The following is a 17,670-nucleotide window of genomic DNA, read 5'->3' as shown; positions in this document are numbered from 1 at the left end:
GCCCTGATAATTTTTTCTTTTGTTTTTGTGTACACTGTTCTGTGAAATGATTTATAAATCTACTTCTGTTCAGGAGTGTTTTTGTTTTTGTCGTTGTTCTTGAATGTCCTTTTCAAAGTCCAAGGGCCTGGTAGTACAAGGACCTGATACACAAGTTGCTAAAATATTATTTTCAATACATCTTTAAAGGACTTGAAAACATTAACATGATGAACATGATACTTAATGGCAAGGTTTGGCAGTTTAGGCAAGTAACAATTTAAAAATTGACAAGAGGATGAAGTATAATTCTGATGAGAACTGTCCAGACATTCAAATCATATTTTTAAGTGATGAATTATTTGAAAAATTATCAGTAATATACAATCAAGGGACATTTTGAAGATATTTAAATCAACCCAAGCTCCAAAAAATTAGCTTAAAGGAAGTTATGGTTAGGAAATGCCTTGTGGGAAGAAAATAGTATCTCATTACTAGAAACAGAATAAATCGTAAACTCAAGGTGTGTAATTATTGCAATGTTCCAAGAGAGGGTCACCTGGGCAGCTCAGAAGGCTAAGTATCTGACTTCAGTTCAGGTCATGATCTCAGTTTGTGAGTTTGAGCCCTGTGTCGGGCTCTGCACTGATAGCTCAAAGCCTGCTTCAGGTCCTCTGTGTCCCTCTTTCTAGGCCTCTCCCCGGCTCGCAAGCACCCTCTCCCTCTCTCAAAAATAAACATTAAAAAAAATGTTCCTTGGTGCAATTGTAAATGAGATCAGTTTATTTCTCTGTCTCTTGCTTCATTATTAGTGTATAAAAATGCAGCTGATTTCTTTTTTTTATTTTTTAATTTTTTAACACTTTATTTATTTTTGAGACAGGGAGAGACAAGAGCATGAACAGGGGAGGGTCAGAGAGAGAGAGACACAGAATCTGAAACAGGCTCCAGGGTCTGAGCTGGCAGCACAGAGCCCGACGCGGGGCTCGAACTCACGGACCGTGAGATCATGACGTGAGCCGAAGTCGGCCGCTTAACCGACTGAGCCACCCAGGCGCCCCAAAATGCAGCTGATTTCTGCACATTGATTTTGTTCCTTGTGACTCTGCTGAATTCATGTATCAGTTCTCGGAGTCTTTTGGTGGAGTCTTTCGGGTTTTCCATGTAGAGTATCATGTTGTCTGCGAAAGTGAAAGTTTGACTTCTTCTTTGCCAATTTTGATGCCTTTGATTTCCTTTTGTTGTCTGATTGCTGGTGCTAGGACTTCCAACACTATGTTAAACAACGGCGCTGAGAGCAGACATCCCTGTCGTGTTCCTGATCTCAGGGGGGAGAGCTCTCAGTTTTTCTGCATTGAGAATGATTGTGTATCTCAATGTTTACAGCAGCGCTCTCAACAATAGCCAAATTATGGAAAGAGCCTAAATGTCCATCAACTGATGAATGGATAAAGAAGACGTGGTTTATATATACAATGGACTACTACTTGGCAATGAGAAAGAATGAAACCTTGTCATTTGCAGCAATGTGGATGGAACCAGAAGCTATTGTGCTAAGTGAAATAAGTCAGTCAGAGAAGGACAGATATTATCACGTTTTCACTCATATGTGGATCTTGAGAAACTTAACAGAAGACCATGGGGAAGGGAAGGAGAAAAAATAGTTACAAACAGAGAGGGAGGGAGGCAAATCAGGAGACTCTACAAATACAGAGAACAAACTGAGGGGGGATGGGGGCGGTGAGGAGAGGGGAAAATGGGTGATGGGCACTGAGGAGGGCGCTTGCTGGGATGAACACTGGGTGTTGTATGTAAGTCAATTTGACAATAAATTAGATTCATAGTAAAAAAAACGTTCCTTGGGGCGCCTGGGTGGCTCAGTTACTTAAGCATCCGACTTCAGCTCAGGTCATGATCTCATGGTTCGTGAGTTTGAGCCCCATGTCAGGCTCTGTGCTGACAGCTCAGAACTTGGAGCCTGCTTCAGATTCTGTGTCCCCTTCTCTCTCTGCCTCTCCCCTGCTCTCACTCTGTCAAAAATAAAATAAACATTAAAAAAATGTTCCAACAGATAGTGTGTGTTCATTTCACTGGGGACACTTAATAAGGAGATTCTTGTAAGGGAAAAATCTTTTTTCTTTTCTGGGCCACAATTACAGATTAAAGTTTTCTAACAATTCAAGCACACTACAGGTACACCAGATTTAAACAGGCACTGCATAAACCAAATGGGATGAAACACAGTAGGAAGTATAGTTCTAGTCCAGATTAGACACCAAAGACTTGAGTCTTACTCAGCAACTAACTGCACTAAGGTGATGTTTACTCTGGTTTATAGGTTCTGAATCTCACTGGTCAGTACATGCAGAAATCTCTTTGATGGAATCATTGAGCCATTTTAGATTCTTAAAAAAATTCCCTGTGGCCTTTGTCATTCATGAGCAGTGGTCTTTGGAAGTTAAGGTCCACTGAACTGAGCTGTAAGAATAGGCAGGCACCACAGTCAAGGCTAGTATGGTACTGGTACCCCTTTAATTGAATTACAACTTTGTGAAGCATCCTGGGGGAGAGGGAGGCACACGAGAGACTATAATGAGGATTAGAAAGGTGTCTTCAGAGACTGTCAGCTGGTAACGATGGAGGAGAAACGTGTTGGCCCAGCCCAGCGTGCAGCATCTCCCAGTAGTCACCTTCTGGTCAAGCCATCAAGTGGGGCAAAATCACAGAGGGATAGAAAACAAAAGGCCTTAACAAAGCAGGCACAAAAGTACAACAAAAAGTTATTAGTCAAGAGGTGACCTCACTCTCCCTCTGCAACAAAGAGGCCAAGACCAGAGTGAAAACTCCTGCTTCTTTGCAACAAGATGGGCAACACTTTATTTAGATCACCAAAAATAAGGTTTTACAGAAAGGGAACCATAACATTACACAACAAAGTATAGCTGTAAAATCTCAAACAAGAGAGGCAATGCTTTATTTAGATCACCAAAAATAAGGTTTTGGACGAAAGGAACTATAACAAGCAAGTGTGGGGCTGCAAATTTTCTTTTGCCATCGATATCAATTCCCTCTAAAATATTTTGGGACTATTTTGTGATTTCCAAGCAAAACTGAAATTTGGTGGACAGAGCTGTTGAGCCTCGTCACAAGAATGAAAACAGTTTGGAAAACAATTTTGCTTAATGCTAATGAGTAACTAAAAAACGTGGTCATTGCTAACAAACAATTCCAACATCTACTAAAACAGCCTAACCTATACATACTTCCATTAATGTTTCACTGTGAACACAGCTGTTCTTTAACTGCTGTCACAGACGACGCATACAGTGGCAAGGGTCAGATGTTGGAGGCCGTTCAGGCACCCAGGAAGTAAACCTTTACAGAATAACTACAGGATGTAAGCGACTCAAACAAACGGGCCCACCTCCGCCAGAGCCCCGGGGGTGGCTGTTGTCTCATCCCTGTAAAGAAGGCCCACCATCTCCCCAGACCTTCACTCTTCACTGCGAACCTAGAGCACAAAGCTAGACAGACAAGATGTTCTTCCAGAACCATCAAACCTTTAATAAATCGCCCTGGGGTTCTTGGTGCTATAGTGTGCCTCACAGGCAGCAACATAGGCAGACTCTGGGAAGAAGTCATCGTGGTATTCTGCCAAAAACCTGGAAGAAGAAAAACATTGCCCCGATGATCATTACAGCGAGGGCGGAACACCAGCAAGCAAAATTTTAACTTGCAAGCACTCTAACATTTCACCCCTTCTCGGTATTCCAAAGAAAAAAAATGAACGTGATTTTGATTTCTATATACAGATTACTTTCATTGCACGTATCTGGCTTCTGCAGTAATTACCATTTCATCAGAACCCTTCCACTATCAAGTGTACAAATAGAAACAACCTAAACTCCACTAGGTGGCAGGCTGCCTTATACAAACGCTTCATGCAAAAAAGGGTTCTGACCACTTCTACATTTTCATGTTATAAAAACAAACGATAGGGGCACCAGGGTGGCTCAGTCGGTAGAGTATCTGACTCTTGATTTTGGCTCAGGTCATGATCTCACAGTACGTGAGGTCAAGCCCCGCGTTGAGCTCTGTGCTGACAGCGTGGAGATTCTCTTGGGATTCTCTTTCTCACGCGCCTGCTCTCTCAAAAATAAACAAACTTAAAAAAAAAATAAACACAAAAACCCAACCTGTAAATGCTAATATTTAGGTTTATGTACACACAACAAAAAGTCTAATACTTAAGGTACTTGTAAAGAAAAAATGTAAAACTAAATTACTATCGATCTTAATCACTTCTACTGTAAAAATTTAATTTTCTATTCACAGTTACCCAACTGGATTCTTCTAGTGTGACACAAAAAATTTTACCTCAATACAACGAACATCCTGGACTCAGAACACAGATAAATTACAGAAAAAAAATTGCCAAAACCCCCCTATGTTACGATTACAGTTAGAACCAATCATACTTCGGTAATACTGCGACTATTAAAAATACCACACAGATTATTAGCTTCCACCGCTGTTACGGAGAAGTTCAGAAAAGATATATAAAAGATAAATTAATAAAAAAAGAAATAAAAATACCTAAGAAAGAGATCAAAGTGCTTCAGTAAAGCCTTCAGATTCTTCTCAGAAAAGGACATCTTTCCAAGGATTTCTGGAAGTTTCACTGCATTAAAAATAAAACCCAAACCATTTACAATCAGCAGACTCTGGCAATGAGTAGGACATACTGAGGGTCCTTATTTATCCTGCTCAAGCTGAAATTAACATCTACGTTATCAGATAAAACCAAAAAGTCTTACTGAACACAGGGTAGTGGTACAAATGATACAAACACCATTTTTATGAAATTTAAGATTCATTCAGTGCCTTTTTTAAAGAGGTCATTTTTCAATGCTTTTTCTTAGACCCTCAAAATTACAAGCTGTACATAAAAGAACAAGGGTGTGAAAACCAAACTGGAGGGGCACCTGGCTGGCTCAGTTGGAAGAATGTGCGACTCTTGATCTTGGGGTCACGAGTTTGATTATTAAAAAAAAAAAAATAACCTTAAAAAAAAAACCCAAAGTGGAAAAAAAAAGGAAGAAGAAAGCAGGGGCCAGGGACTTCTCACCAAACAATCGTAGCAAGTGTTGTGCCCCATAAATGTAAGAGGGTGGAGGCGGCTGGTCACTTGGGGGGTAACTGTCCGGTACCAGTTTCCAGGAGAGGACCTGGGAAAAGCATGAGTTGCATGAATTGTTGCATCTTAACACTGTTACCAAGAGATCTCAAAATCTGGAATCGCAGCAGAAATACACATGCTGTGAGGTTCTCAGTCTCGCATGCAGTGTGACATTCTCACTCCCAAGCTTCCTGTCCTTGTGGTGCCTCATGAGTTGCTTCACAGCTGGACCAGAAAATGGGAGTAAACAATAACAACAAACCAATGCAGAAGTTTGAAAGCCACTCCTCTAGCTTTCCCACAAAGCCATTTAAGGGCATGATCTCAGCATGTAGGCCAGTATAATGCTTTATGTTGAAGAGAATCAAAAACTACAAAATAACAAAGTTCAAAAGAACGCTTGCAAAAAATACACAATATGATGTGTATGATTATGTAAATACAGAAAAATTACCAAGTAGAAGTACATACCAAAATGTTCAATGCTCATGTCTTATTGGTGGAATTATGATTTAGGGGGTTGGGGAGGAAAAAGGCACGTGTTTCCCACATGGATTACGTGTCAGCATGTATCTTATAGTTTCCTACGGCAACTTTTTCAAAATATTTTTGCCTTTTAAACCAAGCACACGAGGACCCACCTTCCTTGGCAACATGGAGATACTTCTAATCACCTAAAAATTCTAACAATAAATTTATTTGATTTCCTACAACAACCCTGAAAATGTTTACAATCTGACCCTTTCCAGAAAAAGTTTGCCAACCTTCATCACTTAATGTTCTCCTTGCCTAGTGAAGTCGTTCACAGAAACAAGGAAATCCTACTTAAGTGAGATTCCAACAGCTACTACCTATAAATTAGCTGTAACTGTTCTGGTCATTTCGTCTCCTTTCCTTTCTTGAAAATCATGCCATATTAGAGAATGAAGTGGTAAAAAGTAACCCAGACACGTTTCAAGGTTTTTCTAATCTCCTGATATATTTGATTGACTTTGGAAACTAATCTGACCCACTGAATCAAGTGAAAATAGACTGAAACCCTGGGAATTGATTTCTTTTCCTTCTTTTTCAATTTCAGAACTGGGGATGGATATAAGGTTTTGTTAAAGTCAGAGCTGTATTTAAAAACCCTCTGATGAGGAGCGCCCGGGGGGGGGCTCAGTTGGTTGAGCGTTCAACTTGAGCTAAGGTCATGATCTCATGCTTTGTGAGATCAAGCCCCGTGTCGGGCTCTCTACTGTCAGCATAGAGCCTGCTTCAGACCCTCTGTCTCCTTCTCCCCCTCTCTCAAAAACAATAAACATTAAAAAAAATAAATAAATAAAAGCGCTCTGATGAGATTCCACAGAAATACTTCAGCAAATTATAGATCTATTCTCCTGAGTTGCTGCTTTGCCTTTTGGGATCTATCAAGTTTAATCTGGAAACAGTAGAGCCAAAGGAAATCCTCCACAAGACAAAGCAGAAGGATGCCCAAACGACCCCAGAAAGGCTGATGTACTCAATTTAACACGATGAAACTGGAGAAGCTAGTGAGTCTCGCCACGGCTCCGCGGCACTCCATGCTAAGGTCCTAGCTTCGGCTTTGGCCTCACCCACCCACCCCACCCATCCGTGGCGCAGATCACTGAGGGTGGCAATTTGGTTTCGGCATCATTCTTCCACGCCCGGCACCTCAACCTGAAACTCGGCAACTGTCTTGACAGTGACACCTAAAGTTAACGTGGAGGAATCTGCAATCGCCGGAACCATGAAACGCACGTGTGTACGACAGCAGGCCATTCGGCTGGTCAGCGGGCAGTCGGCCTCACTCGCTCAACTGCACGTTTCAATGCAGCGTATCACCTCCTATTAACTGAAGGTAAGTCTCACAGAGGACAACAGGTTTCTAGCAGAGGCAGTCTCCACAGGGGCGTACAGAGAACCACCCGTGAGTACTGATGAGAAAGGTGTGCATCCAGACTCTCCCCCGATGCAGGCCAGCAAACGGCAATGGCAGAGAGTCTCAGGGGAGGCGGATGCAGGGCTTTCGTTACAACACACGAAGATGGAGGCACTTACGAGGGGGGAGTTCACTAAGGCCTCAGGAGTCACTGTTGGGAGCCTGTTGCACCCTCCAACCATTTACTAGAAATCCTGTTCTACTAGGGCCTGCGGCTGGACCTGTGACCACTAGATGGTGGGCTCGCACTGCTCACCTGAGTGGGAATGGCCTTGCCTGAATATTCCCCTGCCTTTTCCGAGAAACAGGACTCTCCTGAATAACACCTGCAGGGCCGTGTCTGAGGAACAGGATGTCAGGGACTGCTCATCCTAGGAATTTCCTAATCTTCCCTCAATGTCATCGTAAAACAAACTAAGTTTTCCAGTTTTTCTATCAAGGGCCAGCCAACTAGGTAAGGCCTTGTGCCAAATCCAGCCCAAACGCCCTTGTGCTAAAAATGGTTGTCGTATTTTTAAATGGCTAGTAAAATCACACGAATAGTATTTCAGGACGTGTAAATGATATGAAATTCAATTACCAGTGTCCATGAATGAATTGTGGGGGCACACAGACATACCCCTTCACTTACGAGTGGTCTGTAGCCCTCTCACACGACACTAGAGCTGGCTAACCTCGAAAGAGACCGTATGGTACACAACCCTGAAAATGTTTACAATCTGACCCTTTCCAGAAAAAGTTTGCCAACCTTCATCACTTAGTGTTCTCCTTGCCTAGTAAAGTCGTGCACAGAAACAAGGAAATCCTACTTAAGTGAGATTCACAAAATATGCCAGTAGACTAAGACGCCTCCTGAACCCCTGAAACACTCACTACCTACACATCAGTTAACCGGTCTTAAAAACAGAATTTTTAAATGAAAAGTTTCCCTATTGTAAAATGAAAACCTGGTGGCAAGGTTGTTCTAGAAAATCTGAGGTGATTTAGGTCAAGTGCCTGGCACGGTGCTGACATACAGCATGCCCTCAAAGGGATGGCTACTAATATTACTATTAAGAACGAATTTTTTAATTTTTAAATGACTGGAAAAACACAAGAATAACCATGTTTCATAACACGAAAATGAAGTATTCAAATTTCGGTGTCTCTAAATAAAGTTTTATTGGAACACAGCACGCCCATTCATTTACATAGTGTCTACAGATGCTTTTGGAATCAGGTACTCTTGAAGGAGACCACGTGGCCCACAAAGCCTCCAATACTTACTCTCTGGCCTTTTGCACAACAAGCGTGCTGATGCTTGTTCCAGAAAATGAAAGTACTCATATTTCAACAGTCGTGCTTACTTGAGAGATGAGCAGAAGCACAGGGCTGGAATCCTAATGATTTTCTCATTTTAGAAACCAAAACCAACATTCAGCATCATCATCTGAAGCATTTTGTTAATACCCACAGCAGGAGCGACATCCTGTCTCTCAGGAAACCCGACTTCCTTCCACAGGACTCAAGCAGCCATAGGAGGCCGAGCAGTAATGCCAACGCTTTACCTCGTTTATTTCGTTAGTTCTTCTGCCTTCAAAGCCAGCAAACACTGCGCTGCCTTCCTTGCTAGGGGTCAGCGGGACAGGTGAGGATGATCTGCTGTGCACAGGTGTCTCTTTGAAAGGAAGAGGTGTTAATTATTCACTCGTAAGTCACAGGAACTGAACCAAAGACTGCCGGAAGACCATTACCAACGGCAGAGAAGTTATTCATCTTTAACGGGAAGACTTTGCTACCACAAAAGCCGGTACCTCGATTATCTGGGGAAAAAAATCAAGTGCTGATGTACGTTACAATGTGATGAACCTTGAAAGTATTACGTTGAGCGAAAGACGCCACAGACAAAAGACCACTTACTGCGTTACCCGCATTGACAGGAATTGAGGCCTGGAAGAGGCAAATCCATCCGGACGGGAAGTAAGCAGTGGTCACCCAGGCTGCTGGATTAGGGCTGGGGGGAGGCAACGGGGAGCTACCGCTACCAGACCCACGAGACCCAGCTACACCAGCAGGTGCCAAGCATCCGACTGCAGGGCTCAGGCGTGGGGGCTCCTCTCTCTCCCGGCCACAGGCAAAATGCTTCATGAGCCTCGGTTGGAGCCAGCTCCTGAGCGGAGCTCCCACAGGCGAGCGGGCGAACGTGGCTGTGACTGGGCGCTCGCCCCCACTCCCCTCCCCGCCCCCCTTGCCGGCCAGCTTCCTTTCAGGACAGCAGCGGCCGGCACGGGCCAAGCACAAGTGAACGGCTGCCCTGCGCCTGGGAATGGACCTACTCTTTTCCAGGTGCAGGAAGAGCTTAGGCATGCTGGCGGACGTGTCCTGCTGCCGGCGCTTGGGCTGAGGAGAGGCACTGCTCTCAGACAGCCTGTCACAGTTGGCAGAGTGGCGCGTGGACCGCCTCAGAGACTGCAAGGCTTCCGGCTCGGCCTTGCGCCTCTTGGGGGTGGCTGGTTCACCGGAGGTGGGCTGACTTTCCGTGGACTGCGGTGTGGACGGATTCAGCAAAGGCGGGCTCGGAGAGAGCTCCTCCTGGTTCCTACGGAAGAAGAGAGAGCATCGCACACACTGGCACACATAACCTCTGCAAAACCCGGAGCGGTTCTTACATGTCCTCCTTCACACTGAAAACACTCTTGCCTCTCCTCCAGGAGGCTTATAAACTTTTACTTTCAAGTGTGACAAAACAAATGTTTTCTTAAGGAGTAACCAAACGGATTGGGGCGCCTGGCTGGCTCAGTGGATTAAGCGTCTGACTTCGGCTCAGGTCATGATCTCACGGTTCGTGGGTTTGAGCCCCACATTCGGGCTCTGACAGCTCAGAGCCTGGAGCCTGCTTCGGATTCTGTCTCCCTCTCTCTCTGTGCCTCCCCCACTCACGCTCTTTCTCTCTCTCTCAAAAATAAATAAATATAAGAAAAGATAAAAAAAAAAAAAAAGGGAGTAACCAGACCTAATAAATCATTTACATCCCCTTGATAACTCTGCAAGGCATGTTGGCATTAAAGCCTGATGCCCCTTTTATATATTATACCGATGGTTCTCAATCGGACGTCGTCTCGCCCTGCCAGGGGACACTGGCACTATCTGGAGACAGCACCGTTTCGGCTGTCACCACCGGCAGAGCGCTACTGGCATCTAATGGAGAGAGGCCAAGGCTGCCACTCAACATCCCACAGGGCACAAGAAAGCCCCACCACAGAGAATGATCTTGTTCAAAACGTCAATAGGGCCAAGGTTGAGAAACCCTGCTCAAGAGAGTAAGAATACTACGGCAGCTGTGCTTGTGGTGGGCAACACAGCATAACGTATGGAACTGTCCAATCACTGTGCTGTTCGTCTCAAAGTAATGTAACACTGGGTCTGCTATACTTCAATAGATTTTGTTTTAAATTTTTTTTTTTTCAACGTTTATTTATTTTTGGGACAGAGAGAGACAGAGCATGAACGGGGGAGGGGCAGAGAGAGAGGGAGACACAGAATCGGAAACAGGCTCCAGGCTCTGAGCCATCAGCCCAGAGCCCGACGCGGGGCTCGAACTCACGGGCCGCGAGATCGTGACCTGGCTGAAGTCGGACGCTTAACCGACTGCGCCACCCAGGCGCCCCAATAGATTTTGTTTTAAAAGGCGTAGGAATACCGTGTCGTTCCGTTACGCTGTAACTACTACAAGACTAGAAAGAAAAGCCACAAGCATCCGCCAAGCTTTGTGGAACACACAGTCCACCCTGAGGTTTGAAGCAGGGCATGGGGACATCAACACAGGTCCCCAAGGAGTTGCAGAGGCCTCTCACGTAGGGTGAAACCAATGGGAGAGGCAGGGAGGCAGGCAGGCAGGCTGAAAAGAGATGATCGTGAGGCAGGCAGAAAACCAGGAACGAGGAGCCACGAAGGGAAGGAAGGGGATGGAAGGGAAAGGTAGCCAGAGCAGAGCATGGCGTCTGGCGAGCGGGCAGCTGTCAGCACCCTCTCTTGGGGAAGCAGAGTGAGCAGGGGCAGCGGTAGACAGAGGCAGACGGTAGGTAGGCGAGCGGAGATGGAGGTGCGGAAATCATGAGAACACGCCGCTCTCCCAGGAAAAGAGGCCCAGGAAGATAGGGAAGTAGCTTGTCCAGTGAAGGTACAGACTTCAGGGTGAGATCTCCGACCCTCCTCTCTCAACCAAACAATAGAGATTTGGGCACGCTTGGTGACTGAGGAAAGAAAGTGGTGACACAGCAGAGGAACTAACCTTTACTTCAAAGCAAAAGGTGGCCAGCCCTTGGAGAACTTTCTCATTTAATAATAACTACTCGAGGAGGCAAACGCTCTTTCCATTGAACAGAGGCAAAAGGAAGAGGCTCAGAAGGCGTTTCCACACGTCACACAACCAGCAAGTAAAGGAGCTAAATTCAAACCCACATCTTCCGCCCTTCTCAGCCCTGTGTCTTCACCCCACTTGTCTTTGGGAAGACAAGTTAGCTGCTCAAAATCCAACCAAGTTCTCACACTGGAATCTTCACTTGGTAAAATCTTTCAGAGCCATTTGAAAGTGAACGACTTGGCTAACTCAGGAAAAAACTCCACCTTTCAATCTCTTCCTCCAAACCTATTGGCCCCATAGCATCAGATAGAAATCTTCAAAGACAGAGTCAACTATTTGCTGACATCAGTCAGACTGCAGGCTAACTTACCTGTTAGTGTTTGTGGCACTTTCCTTAATCGGAAGAAAAAACTTGGATGAAGTCACCTTTTTATACTGAACTTGTTCATACGGATAGAGCAAAACCAGTGGGAGCGTGTAATCAAAAGTTATTCTTAATCCATCCACCATCTCCTTACAAAGATCAACGCTAGGAGAGTAAGAGACTAGAGATGCAGTAAATACTTTCCAAAATATCAGAATCAAGTTGCACATTTTTAAGAAGGCGATGTTTTAAACACTATACATTACACCTATATGTATAAAGAGTTTATAGATGTTGTCAACAGAAAATTAAGCACAAACACAAAACTATAATACAAAGTGAAAAAAGTACACTAGTGATTTTAACATCACACTGAACACAAATGACTATGTTCAGTGTCACATGAGCAGCCCAAGCAGCCTGCGCTGCAGACGGTGGACAGAACCCAATTACCGGGAGCTGAAGGGGGCAAGCCTGATGCACTACTCCTAATACTGGTTTCAAATCCAATACTCTGCCTGTCGGACTCTAATCGAGCTGGGCCACATGTAGAACACAGGCCATGAACATAATAATCCTGACTGGAATAAAAACCTGTTTGCAAACAAGCTGTTTGCAAAATGTTATCCCCCATTCTGGTGCTTCTCGAGGAAAAAGAGTTATCTCCCTATATTGTATCACTGAGAAAACCAGGTCTTGGGTGTTGAGGCAGTGCATATGCTCAATGTATCCACACCAGACACCTAAAAAGTTATTGGGCATTTTGAAACAGGGATATTTTGATATTAAATTTGTTACTAAATGAATTATTAGTTAATTCTTAAGTGATGTATTAAATGAATTCCAAATTAGAGAAAAGGAGAGTGTCACCTATCCTAAATGGAAGTCACTTCTCTAATACACAGAGAGAGCGAGCCACTGAGCCACCAATCCCCCCCTCCCCACTACTCACTTCTTTTCTGCTGGAATATAGTGCACGTTCATATTGGCATGTGGCATAGCATGATGGTGCCGAGGCCTCTCATTGGCTGAAAAGGCTGCATTGATAGCAAAATGCTTCACGTAGGACTCCAAAATAGTTATGATGTTGGTCTGGCACGGAAGCTTCACTAACTGTTAATGAAAACATAGACATCTGATGCACACATCTCACTGTGTAAATCATACATTCCAAGAAACAGTGCTCTTGTCTCTATAAACTTTTTAACTCAAAAATAAAGCCAGTTCTCAGGGTGCCTGGCTGGCTCAGTCAGTAGAGCATTCGACTCTTGACCTTGGCTGTGAGTTCATGCCCCACATTGGGTGTAGAGATCACTGAAGAATAAAATCTTAAAAAAATAAAGCCAATTCTGCTTGAGGAGAATCTTTTAAATATACTTTGAGGCTCCTTGATTGCTTCTACTAATCATATCCCCATGAAGATCACAGTGTAAGTTTTCAAAATAAATGTAAGCAGTGACTCACATCTTAGTGATCAATTAGGGCCACCTGGGGAGACTATGTTCGCAGTCAGCCTCCATGACAGATCAATTACGTCTTAACCTCTTGAATGAAGCCCAGGCATAAGGAGTTTGGCAAAGCTCCCTAGATGGTTCTAATGGACAACCAGGGCTGGGAAAGACTGCACGCCTTAATGCAATCAGCAAGAATGCCACAGTCAGGGAACTTTAGAACCTGACTCAGTACAAAACTTAAAATATGAATTTCATTCTTACAAGGTTTTTAATTATTTGAGTCTGTGATTGCAAAATATGGCTAAATGAAAGCTCTATTACAAATCCACGTTTTATGTATTCTCCCTGTATACCCGTTTCCTCCTGTTGATATAGTAACAATCGTCCTCGAGCTTCTTCTTCAGAACTTCTGGGATTTCTATCGTTATTGTCCTTTCTTCCATTTCCCTTCTTGTGTGTGGCTCCGGTCCTTCCTTCTGCAATGTCACAATTGCATCTTTAACTACTTATAATGGCGGGGGGGGGGGGGAGGGGGCAAATCCAAAGACAAACACATGAGAGGCTACTATGAAACAAACGCAGTTAATCCTCAACATTCATACCAGTGGTGATGCCACATGTCCTAGAGAAAAGCACATGAAAGGTCCAAGGTTTACGGGTTTTAGGGCACTGAGCATGTTGCAAATGCTTACTTTGTTTCTCTCTGCTTTCAGCGTTGGCAGTGAGACACATGTTAACTTTGAAGGCAGGCGGAAGATACGGAACTCTGATACACTTAAACTCTGATACATTTAAACACTAATCACCATCACAGAAATAAAGTTCATGATTTCATTGGAAAGAAAGAAGTAACCATGATTCATGCAAACAGTTTATGGGTAAAAAGAGCCACCAAGAGGTTCATACGGTGACTGTAAATACAAATAAAGGTTATTTTCCCATAAAAATCAAGTACAGTTCTATAATATCTGGTTAAACAAATGCATTTTTAGAAAATGATCCACAAGTGGAGAATTTTATCACATAATTTTACCACTAAATATATACCTAAGACAGAGATTTTACAATAAAAACTTCATACCACTTCCGTCTTTTCTTCAATATCACTTTCTTCACTTATTTCTTCATCCTTTTCTTCACTACTGTCATCAGAGGAACTGCTTATTGCTAGGTAAAACAGAAAATATCAGGCAAACCGGCATCATATACTTCCTTAACCTTTACACTTATAATTCGCTAAGGTGGCACGTGTGTCCTGCCGCTGGCAATAATTAACTGTACTGCATACATTTAAAATTTTATTTTTACATTTGTCTGTTTTTGAGAGACAGAGACAGGCAGATTGCAGGTAGGGGAGGGGCAGGGAGAGAGGGACACACAGAATCCAAAGCAGGCTCCGAGCCGACAGCACAGAGCCCCACGCAGGGCTCGAACTCACACACTGTGAGATCATGACCGGAGCCGAAGTCGGCCACTTAACCGACTGAGCCACCCAGGCGCCCCAACCCTGCATATGTTTTATATGCTGAACACAAATACTGGACCTTTTGGAAAAGAAATTTATTTTGAGAAATATAACACCGATTTCAGTGAGGGTAAAAACCACACAAGTTCATGATCTAAACGTGTTTGGTCACCTAGGAGAGCCTGTGGTTCTCTGTTGCATTCGTAACTGGGGTCAAGGCCCAGGAAGTGGCAAGAAGGAAACATAAGGGGTTCGTACAAAGAAAGACACTGGCTGAGAAGGCAGTGGTCACAGGCAAGACTGATGAGATACTATGGGCTGCTACTGTCAAAAACAAAACGGGTAGACATTACACGTAACAACGAGCTCGAGCTTGAACTGGTTCCCTGTCTGTAATTGCAGCGAATCCTCCCCTCAATCCTGTGGCATAAAAGGACGAGGTAAAAGTTCTTTCAGCCAGAGAAAACGAAGTCAAGCCACTCACAGTTTTCATCATTTTCATCCTTGTCTTCAACAGGGAGGCTTTTTAAGACAGAGTCAACACCAGGCAACCTGCAGCGTTTCTTCTTTCTTCCTGTGCTTCTTCTGAAAGAAAACCAAACGCCGCTGAAATAAATTCCGATGCCACCTGATATGGGTCCGGAGGTACAAACAAGATATAACAGCAACGATTCTTAGGGACCTAAAAATCATTGAATCCTAGAACATAAATGTTAACCTCCACCTCAGAAGATTCCATAGTAACCTCTCTGAAAACACGGCAGTTCGAATACAATAGCAACTCCTCATTAACACGCTTTAAACATATAAGACTATTTAACAAACCAGGTCTATCGGATTTTTACTTCCAGATTTAAAAAATTCGAAACATTAAGAGAAAGCACACTAAATAACATTCATTTCATGACTTTTGTATTCTTACAGGCGAGCTACAGCTTTCCTTGCCAATTTACGCTGTAATCTCCGATTTTCATCGGTGTCACGAAGGACATGATCTTCAGCTGCCCATCTATCCCAGCTAATCAAACAAAAAAAAGAGAAAAGGATATAAAATTCAGTATTTTAGTTTGGTGTGAACAAATACTAAAAGCACCTCACAGAAGCAGAAGTGTCCCAAAAGTACTGAAGTTTTAGAACGCTATTGAAATATTTTAAATTCACACAAAAAAGATGCAAATAAACTGGAAAAGGAACTCATTCAGGCACAGAAATAACTAGGGTTTCCAGAATCCAAACACAATTGACTTGAAAGTAATCATTCTTCAGAATAGGAAAGGTTTGATAAAAAAGCAGAAACAGGAAGTGAAGCTTCTCTACAAGTGTTTCTAAAACTTAAGTTTGCAATGTTCTTGTGCTGCAAAGATGACCAATTTTCAATCCCGTTTAACAAATACACTCACCTTCTGTTCCAACCATTAAAATGGATCAGATATTCTGGAATCTTTCTGCCTTTTTCGTCTTTCCCAACAATAACATCGACAATCTGAAACCAGGAAATATTGTCCACAAATGACAGAACACACAGACTAGTGCAAGCTAGATCAGGAAAACTAGATCACAGATCTCTTTTTAAAAGAAAAGAACGCATCCTCTCCTTTTTTAGACTGAAAGCTGGGTTGAAACATTTTCCCTTTCAATTCCATTTTTTTTCCTGAGTGGATGCCTCAAAATAGGAAACATCCCTCCAACCGACCCACGATTGGCCTCGGACACCGAGACTGAGTTCAGCTCCTGAAGCCATTGGCCGACCGACTTGTCACTAACACAAGAGTCCAGGCCACACAAGAGAGCTGCAGCCCTGAGACCTCTGGGAGTTGTAGTCTCCTCAGCTCCGCTGCGTCCAGGGCCAGGACGGCAGAGGATTACGCCCTCCCTCCCAGCGGAGTCCCCAGAGGGAACACCTGGGGCAAACGATGGGGCGTGTCACCCCTGGGGAGACTCGAGGCGGGGAGGGAGGTGGGATAGCAAAAGGCCAAGGCTGCGGCGGTAGGAGCCGGAACACGGAACTCACAAAGCCCGGAGGCTTCGGGAATTCCCCCAAGGCCGGCGTCGCCCAGGAGCTGCAGTTATGGCTCACTTTCCCCCCCGCCCCCCACCTTCCCCCAGCCCCCGAAACTTAGATGGCACGGGGCGCGAGTCGGGGATCGAAAACCTAAATGCTGCAAGACGCTGAGGAATCAAAGCTCCGGGTCAACACTGCCCTCGGGTGGGGCAGGGGGGCCCCGGGAGGGGTCCCGGGAGGTATCGGGCCCCGACACGATTGGTGCTCCAGAGCAACGAGGTCGCTGGTCGATGGCCAGTGCTCTGGCGCTACAGTTTAGGACCTGGCTCGGTCAGTCAGGGTGCCGCACGGGAGCCCACGCAACGATGCACCGCGCAGAACGGTGTGTTAACACGAAGGTAGAGGCCGCCGGCAAACGGCCTCCTCGACGCGCAGCCCTCGCTGGCGTCGCGTGCGCAAACCGACGTCGCGGCCCCGGCCTCACGACACTGCACGCGCGAAGTTTCGTTTCCGAAAGCGCGTGCGCGGCCCCGCGCCGGCGGAAGCGGAACCGCCCGGGCCCCGACTCCCCCGCGCAGCGTCCCGCGAGCGCCCCCTGCTGAACGCACGGCGCAGCGCAAGCCGAGCAGCAGCCGGCATGGAGCGCCGGGCCCCGCCACTTCCCCTGCGCCGCGCCGCGGTCCGCACCCGCATCCGCCTCCGCCACCCGTCCCGGGGTCCCCGGCCCGCGCCTCCTCCCTGTCCCTCCGCGGCGGCACCTTGGCATCGTACAGCACTCGCGCCTTGGTGGGGTCAGGCTCGAAGCACAGCACTTTCTCCCCTGAGTGGAATTTAAATTTCATGCCCTCGCTCGCGCTCATTTGCTCATCGTGGCGGAGGGCGAGGCTCCGGGGCGGGCGGAGCGCGCGCGGTGGGGGAGGGGGGTGGGGGCGGGGAGGTGGCG

General features: G+C 45.2%; 1 protein-coding gene across 3 annotated transcripts; it reads right to left on the bottom strand.

Annotated features, from left to right (window-relative positions):
• Window positions 1-2,832: 2,832 nt before the first annotated feature.
• Window positions 2,833-17,670, bottom strand: MSL3 (MSL complex subunit 3). 3 transcript variants are annotated; one of them, XM_043571437.1, is made up of 13 exons: window positions 17,486-17,670; window positions 16,126-16,208; window positions 15,648-15,743; window positions 15,210-15,310; window positions 14,342-14,427; window positions 13,614-13,736; window positions 12,759-12,919; window positions 11,813-11,971; window positions 9,416-9,678; window positions 8,648-8,757; window positions 5,108-5,207; window positions 4,576-4,660; window positions 2,833-3,641 (listed from the first exon to the last, which is right to left on the bottom strand). In XM_043571437.1, the coding sequence occupies exons 1-13, from the start codon at window positions 17,585-17,587 to the stop codon at window positions 3,542-3,544; spliced, it is 1,569 nt and encodes a 522-aa protein (XP_043427372.1). In that variant the 5' UTR covers window positions 17,588-17,670; the 3' UTR covers window positions 2,833-3,541. The 3 variants fall into 3 exon arrangements, with proteins under 3 accessions (XP_043427372.1, XP_043427373.1, XP_043427374.1); XM_043571438.1 differs by lacking the exon at window positions 15,648-15,743 and having other exon boundaries at window positions 17,486-17,635; XM_043571439.1 differs by lacking the exons at window positions 15,648-15,743; window positions 17,486-17,670 and adding an exon at window positions 17,050-17,181.

This window comes from Prionailurus bengalensis, chromosome X (genome assembly GCF_016509475.1).
Source record: "Prionailurus bengalensis isolate Pbe53 chromosome X, Fcat_Pben_1.1_paternal_pri, whole genome shotgun sequence".
In the NCBI taxonomy this organism is placed as follows: domain Eukaryota; kingdom Metazoa; phylum Chordata; class Mammalia; order Carnivora; family Felidae; genus Prionailurus; species Prionailurus bengalensis.
Note: the sequence above shows the minus strand (reverse complement) of the source record. Positions and strands in the feature narration are given on the sequence as shown.